Source organism: Coregonus clupeaformis, chromosome 6, assembly GCF_020615455.1.
Source record: "Coregonus clupeaformis isolate EN_2021a chromosome 6, ASM2061545v1, whole genome shotgun sequence".
NCBI classification, from domain to species: domain Eukaryota; kingdom Metazoa; phylum Chordata; class Actinopteri; order Salmoniformes; family Salmonidae; genus Coregonus; species Coregonus clupeaformis.
Genome location: NC_059197.1, coordinates 34968155 through 34976208, shown reverse-complemented (window position 1 = coordinate 34976208; position 8054 = coordinate 34968155). Strand labels below are relative to the sequence as shown.

General features: G+C 44.7%; 1 protein-coding gene across 1 annotated transcript; it reads left to right on the top strand.

Moving 5' to 3' along the window:
- Positions 1-1844: 1844 nt before the first annotated feature.
- On the top strand, positions 1845-7759 carry LOC121568294 (extracellular calcium-sensing receptor-like). Its single transcript, XM_045220970.1, has 7 exons — positions 1845-2187; positions 2933-3227; positions 3747-4036; positions 4278-4582; positions 5041-5249; positions 5915-6260; positions 6535-7759. Exons 1-7 carry the CDS (start codon positions 1904-1906, stop codon positions 7437-7439), a joined length of 2634 nt encoding a protein of 877 aa, XP_045076905.1. The 5' UTR covers positions 1845-1903; the 3' UTR covers positions 7440-7759.
- Positions 7760-8054: the final 295 nt, after the last annotated feature.

Here is an 8054-nt window from a genome sequence, read left to right as displayed (position 1 = left end):
CCCCCAAAGCATAATATTTCCACCTCCATGTTTGATGGTGGGGATGGTGTTCTTGGGGTCATAGGCAGCATTCCTCCTCCTCCAAACACGGCGAATTGAGTTGATGCCAAAGAGCTCGATTTTGGTCTCATCTGACCACAACACTTTCACCCAGTTCTCCTCTGAATCATTCAGATGTTCATTGGCAAACTACAGACGGGTCTGTATATGTGCTTTCTTGAGCAGGGGGACATTGCAGGCGCAGCAGGATTTCAGTCCTCCTATGGTCCCAGCTGCCTTGAGATCATTGACAAGATCCTCCCATGTAGTTCTGGGCTGATTCCTCACCATTCTCATGATCATTGCTACTCCACGAGGTGAGATCTTGCATGGAGCCCCAGGCCGAGGGAGATTGACAGTTCTTTTGTGGTTCTTCCATTTGCGAATAATCGCACCCTGTTGTCACCTCACCAAGCTGTCTTGTAGCCCATTCCAGCCTTGTGTAGGTCTACAATCTTGTCCTGACATCCTTGGAGAGCTCTTTGGTCTTGGCCATGGTGGAGAGTTTGGAATCTGATTGATTGATTGCTTCTGTGGACAGGTGTCTTTTATACAGGTAACAAACTGAGATTAGGAGCACTCCCTTTAAGAGTGTGCTCCTAATTTCAGCTCGTTACCTGTATAAAAGACACCTGGGAGCCTGAAATCTTTCTGACTGAGAGGGGGTCAAATACTTATTTCCCTCATTAAAATGCAAATCAATTTTTAACCAAATCTTATTTAACGAGGAAAAGTATAAAAACCACGTCTGTGGTCATCACTATCCTCTTGCAATAGGACCAGCTGGATGGCAAAAACTGTGCTAATATTACCTCAAAAATTATATTAATCAAAAAATAACTATTGACCATGCCAAGAGAAAAGAAGAGTTCAATTCTGGCTTTACTGGCAGAGGGATATAGTGAGCGTCAGGTTGCTTCCATCCTTAAAATTTCAAAGACGGCGGTTCATAAAACAAGGTCAAGCAGCAGACATTGGGGACAACAAAGGTACAGACCGGCAGAGGGCAAAATCAACTCCCTACTGACCGGGATTACCTCCAACTCATTCGAATGTCACTCAACAACCGTAGGATGACATCAAGTGACCTACAAAAAGAATGGCAAACGGCAGCTGGGGTGAAGTGCTGTAGACTAGACTGTAGGGGAAATACTGTGTAGAGCCAGCATGCCAAGAGGACTAGACTGTAGGGGAAATACTGTGTAGAGCCAGTGTCACGCTCGTCGAACAGAGAGGACCAAGGCGCAGCGTTGCGGGTGAACATATTTATATTTATTAATTAGATCACACGATCAAAACAATGAACGAAACGTGAAGTCCTTCGATACACAAACCAAAAGGAACAAGAAACCACAACACAAAGTGAAAAGACCGATAGTTAAATATGGCTCCCAATCAGAGACAACCAGCTGACACTCGTTGCCTCTGATTGGGAGTCACTCAGGCCAACATAGATATACAAAACATAGACTTACACACCCTGGCTCAACATAACATAGTCCCCAGAGCCAGGGCGTGACAGCCAGCATGCCAAGAGGACTAGACTGTAGGGGAAATATAAGAGAGGCAGATTGTTATTGTGTGTCTACTGTATGTTTATGTCTATATAAACCACTAAAGTCAACATAGGGCTTACACTGGTGCATAAACTCTCTATAGCTTAAAGAAGCAGGACCTGAATGGGTGAGCAGAGCAGCCTCTAGCCCTTCCCTCCCTGACATGGCCATACCCACAATGTGATCCCCAGAGGAATCCCCACAAAGGAAGCCAGTGGGATAGTATTTAACTTGGAGTAGAGAGACAACCTGACCGACATGGGTCTGTGTGGCGCTGTGTTACCCCATACCTTCTACACATCAGGGGAATGAGTCTCTCTCCGGCTCCTGCTCTGGATCCAAGTCTGGCTGGTAGTCTGGGTCTTCTACATCTGGCTGTGGTGGCTGGTGGGCTTTCCTTGCTCTGGTCTGCCTCTGCCTCTGGCTCTGGGCTGGAGTCTGTCAGATGCAGGATCCAGGGCACCCCTCGTCCTCCGGCGTTCTCCCAGGACGGGGACTTTGTCATCGGGGGTGTTTTCTCCATCCACTACGACATGAACACTGTGGAACACAGCTACACCAGCCTGCCTGAACCCCTGCAGTGCACCGGGAGGTCAGTGAGAGCAAGAGGGACCAGGGGACAGGGACTGTGGCTGTGTGTGGAGACAGATAAACTGTGTTTTAAAGACAGAGAAACAGTGTGTTTAAAGACAGAGAAAGAGTCTGTTAAAAGACAGATAAACAGTGTTTTAAAGACAGATAAACAGTGTTTAAAAACAGATAAACAGTGTTTTAAAGACATATAAAGTGTTTTAAAGACAGATAAACAATGTGTTTAATTACAGATAAACAGTGTTTTAAAATCAGATAAACAGTGTTTTAAAGACAGATAAAGAGTGTTTTAAAGAGAGATAAACAGTGTTTTAAAGACAGATAAACAGTGTTTTAAAGACAGATAAAGTGTTTTAAAGACAGATAAACAGTGTGTTTAAAGACAGATAAAGTGTTTTAAAGACAGATAAACAGTGTGTTTAAAGACAGATAAACAGTGTTTTAAAGACAGATAAACAGTGTTTTAAAGAAATATAAACAGTGTGTTTAAAGACAGAGAAACCATCTGTTTGTGTCATAGAGAGTAGGTAAAGCCTACTGTTACAAAGGATCATATTTTCAAAATGGAGGCTATCCTACAATGTCCTCAATTGCAGAATACAAATGTGTAGGCCTATAGACAGCGTGGAATATAAGGATAGATATTAGGCTGTTTGCCCTGGTAACTCTATTCAATAAAAATACATTCTATAGGCTAGTTTACCATTTAGTCAAGAGGTGCTCACTCACCCATCTTCTATTTACAGTATGGATTCCCGTGAGTTGCGCTTCTCACGCGCCATGGTCTTCGCAGTTGAGGAAATAAACAACAGTTCGGACCTGCTACCGGGTGTCACGCTTGGTTATCAAGTGCACGACTCGTGCGCCTCAGTCCCGATGGCCGTGAAAGTGGCCTTCCAGCTGGCTAACGGCCTGGACCCCATGTTTGATACCGGAGAAAAGTGCTCGGGGTCGGCTACGGTGACAGCTATTGTGGGCGAGTCTGCCTCCACACCTACCATCAGCATGTTGCGCATCATCGGCCCTTTTGGCATTCCTCAGGTAAACTCCTGTGGAAAGAAATCATTCAGCTTCTTTTAACTTCCTGTATTCCAACATTAATCTCCTCTCTTTCAGGAAAGAAATCTACTTTTAACTTACTCTATTCCAACTGTATTCTCCTCTCCTTCAGAAATAGACATTTCTGTGTGAAATTATCTGTTGAAAGTGTGGAGAACGTCTGGAGACATTTAAACAATCTGAGGACTATCTTTCATAGGCTAGGTTGTTATGGGAGACCAGGGTTTGGTGTCACACTTTTTACTCATGTATTTCTCAGCACCAGTATGTCTTATTAAACTATTTTCAACATGAGTAGAATGACCAAGGTCTTGGGTAGAAATGTGTATCCTTTTCATTCTGTCCTAATGAAAAACAATACATTGGGTTATTATTATTAATGTATCCCTAACATCATACTACATAGCTAAAGGGAAAAAATAAGGAAGTAGCCTATAAATGAGACTTGTTTGGCCGACATTATGTTCTTTCTCATGTTTTCGACTGTCTGTTTTTACCTAGGTGAGCCACTCATCCACCTGTGCGTGTCTGAGTGATAAGAAACAGTATCCAACCTTCTTCAGAACCATCCCCAGTGACCAGTTCCAGGCTGCCGCTCTGGCCCGCCTCATCAGATACTTCGGCTGGACCTGGATTGGGGCGGTCCGTTCCGACTCCGACTACGGTAATAACGGCATGGCGGCGTTCCTAAAGGCGGCACAAGAGCAGGGCATCTGTGTGGAGTACTCTGAAGCCTTCTACCGTACCAACCCACTCAGCAGAGTGCAACGGGTGGCCGACGTGATCCGCAGGTCATCCATGATTACTTGTGAACTTTTCATTCAAACAAAAGCAAAACCATATTTGTAAAAGATGCTATTTTTATTAATTTCTCTGTTTTCCCAAAGCTGACCTGTGAGACCAACACGATTTGCATATTTCAAGCATGACAAAAGTGTTGATTAATACTGATCTTCATTTTCACTTCACTGAGACATTCCAATGAATGACAAACATGAAAAGCATGTTTTATGTTTTAATCATGTTCCCCAGCTCCACAGCCCTGGTGGTGGTTGCATTCGTAGCCTCTGGGGACATGAGGATCCTGCTGAAGGAGTTGGACCGTCTGCCCTCTCCGCCCCGCCAGTGGATCGGGAGTGAGACCTGGATCACCGACCCAGATATGGTGCGCTTCAGCCTGTGTGCCGGGGCCATCGGATTTGGCATCCAGCGCTCTGTCATCCCCGGCCTCAGGGACTTCCTCCTGGACCTCTCCCCCCAGAAGGTGTCCAGCTCTCCCCTGCTCACTGAGTTCTGGGAGGGAGCCTTTGGCTGTCGGCTGGAGATAGGTATCTACAGTGTCCATCTATCTATCTATCTATCTATCTATCTATCTATCTATCTATCTATCTATCTATCTATCTATCTATCTATCTATCTATCTATCTATCTATCTATCTATCTATCTATCTATCTATCTATCTATCTATCTATCTATCTATCTATCTATCTATCTATCTATCTATCTATCTATCTATCTATCTATCTATCTATCTATCTATCTATCTATCTATCTATCTATCTATCTATCTATCTATCTAACGTTCTGTCTGTCTGTCTGTCTGTCTGTCTGTCTGTCTGTCTGTCTGTCTGTCTGTCTGTCTGTCTGTCTGTCTGTCTGTCTGTCTGTCTGTCTGTCTGTCTGTCTGTCTGTCTGTCTGTCTGTCTGTCTGTCTGTCTGTCTGCCTGTCTGCCTGCCTGCCTGTCTGTCTGCCTGTCTGTCTGTCTGTCTGTCTGTCTGTAGGGACTACTACAGGTGTTGGGGTTAAGGAGAAGGTGTGTGATGGCAGTGAGGATATACAGTGGCTGCAGACCCCCTACACAGATACATCCCAGCTGCGTGTCACTAACATGGTGTATAAAGCTGTTTACGCCATAGCACACGCCATCCACAGCATTGTTTGTGAAGAGAGTGCAAACTCCACTGTGCACTGTGACAAAAACCTCAATGTGAAACCAACACAGGTGAATGACTAGATGAAAGTAAAATTTCCTGATAGACATGTTTATTTAGACTACATGTATGAAGGCCTAGGAGTTCTCAATATACATTACAGCTGGTTCTAAAGTAACACCTCTGATAAATACATAAGGTAAATTAGGGTTTTGTTTCTCTCTCCCTCAATCCATCCCTCTCTTTCCCTCTCTCCCTCTCTTTCCCTCTCTCCGTCCCTCATCCCCTCTCTTCATCTCTCTCTCCCTCTCTCTCCATATCTCTCTTCCCTTCTCTCCATCTCTCTCTCTCTCCACCTCTCTTCCCCTCTCTCCATTTATCTCTCCCTCTCTCCATCTCTCTTTCCCTCTCTCTATCTATATCCATCTCTCTTCCCCTCTCTCCATCTCTATCTCAATCTATCTCTCCCTCTCTCCATCTCTCTTCCCCTCTCTACATCTCTCTCTCCATCTCTCTCTTCCCTTCTCTCCATCTCTCTCTCTCTCTCTCTCTCTCTCTCTCTCTCTCTCTCTCTCTCTCTCTCTCTCTCTCTCTCTCTCTCTCTCTCTCTCTCTCTCTCTCCCTCTCTCTCCACCTCTCTTCCCCTCTCTCCATCTCTCTTCCCCTCTCTCCACCTATCTCTCCCTCTCTCCCTCTCTTTCCTCCCCACTCTCTCCCTTGCCCTTCCAACCACCAGGTCCTGGAGAGAGTGAGGAGGGTGAATTTCTCCCGTAACGGGTACCAGGTGTCTTTCGATGCCAACGGGGACCCAGTGGCCACCTATGAGCTGGTGAACTGGCAGATAGGGGAGAGTGGGAAGATGAAATTTGTGACAGTGGGGCGCTATGATGCATCCCTGCCCCCTGACCAGAGGTTTCACATCGAGAGGGAAATCACCTGGGTAAAGAACAGTACACAGGTGCCTGTGTCAGTGTGCAGTGAGAGCTGTCCCCCAGGCACTCGTAAGGCTGCACAGAAAGGAAAGCCTGTCTGCTGTTATGACTGTATCCCATGTGCAGAGGGAGAGATCAGCAATAACACAGGTAGGCCTATAGGAATAGTTGGCAGAAAATGTGTGGTCATTTCTGTCATTGTTTACTATATAGTGGTTTATTCATATTACTAGCACTACAAAGGTAGTGTCTATCAATCACGTTCATGTTGTTATTATCTTATGTAAGCTGCACAGCAATTCAACATTCTTTATTGTAAACTGCCCATGTGCAGCAAAGTGGGACATGTATTTGTATGTGTAAATAAATAAAACCTGAACCTGCTATTATTAACATTTGATGTATGTTGTTTTGTCCTGGTCAGATTCTTCAGACTGTCTGATCTGTCCTGAGGACCACTGGCCCAACACTGAGAGAGACCGCTGCGTCCTCAAGCCTGTGGAGTTCCTGTCCTTCCACGAGGTTCTCGGAATAATCCTGACTGCCTTCTCTGTGGGCGGGGCTTGTCTGGCCATCTCCACGGCAACCGTCTTCTACCGCCACCGAACTTCGGCCATCGTCAGGGCCAACAACTCTGAGCTGAGCTTCCTGCTGCTCTTCTCCTTGACTCTGTGTTTTCTGTGTTCTCTTACTTTCATTGGCCGGCCCTCTGAGTGGTCCTGTATGCTGCGCCACACAGCGTTTGGGATCACCTTCGTCCTCTGCATCTCTTGTGTTCTGGGGAAAACAATAGTGGTGTTGATGGCCTTCAGGGCTACACTTCCAGACAGTAATGTCATGAAATGGTTTGGGCCTCCACAGCAGAGATTGACTGTGGTGTCCTTCACGTTTATCCAGGCTTTGATATGCACTCTGTGGTTGGTCCTGTCCCCTCCCTTCCCCGTTAAAAACCTCACTACCTACAAGCAAAGGATCATTCTAGAGTGTGATGTGGGTTCAGCCATTGGTTTCTGGGCTGTGTTGGGGTATATAGGACTCCTGGCTCTCTTGTGCTTTGTGCTGGCTTTTCTGGCTCGAAAGCTGCCTGATAACTTCAATGAGGCCAAATTCATCACCTTCAGCATGCTCATATTCTGTGCAGTCTGGATCACCTTTATCCCAGCTTATGTCAGCTCTCCTGGGAAGTTCACTGTAGCTGTGGAGATATTTGCTATCATCACCTCTAGCTTTGGGTTGTTCTTTTTATTATTTGTTCCAAAATGCTTTATTATTCTGTTCAGGCCGGAGAAGAACACCAAGAAACACCTTATGGGGAAGAACACATTGTAACATTCAGTGATATGGTATATCATACAGTTAGGTAGCACTACTCTGACAGAGATGACCAAGAATTTAGCAGATAATCATTGGTAACATTGTAACTAGAAACATGACACAGGGTCACTTTGGATATTGCAATGTTTTGAGTTATTGTTCAAATCTAGAGTGTTCAATCTAATTTGACCAGCTAAATGATGTGGTTAGCAGTAGCCTACAGAGTGGAACCACTTCCATGTTGTTTGTAAAAAAATATGTATTCCTTTATGATTTGATATAACATTGAAGTGCATGTGTTCAATTGCTATTTTAATTCATCATATGATGTATTATAACAGTATACTACAATAAACATGTTCAGATACATCTGTGTCTTGTCAATGATTTGCTTGGCCTGTCAATCCACATTTGTTAGATACCTTGTTTTTTATATTCATTATATTTTATTAATTACAGATCACATACAACCAACTTTATCACATTATTCCAGACACTTCAACCCAGTGTCCAGTAAGGGGCAGTCTTCTCATGCAAACGTCAACTACTAGAACAGTTGATTTAGTAATTAGGACACACACTGTACAAGAAGCCAAATGGTTGCTGCATTCTAGTGCAATGTAGTGGACA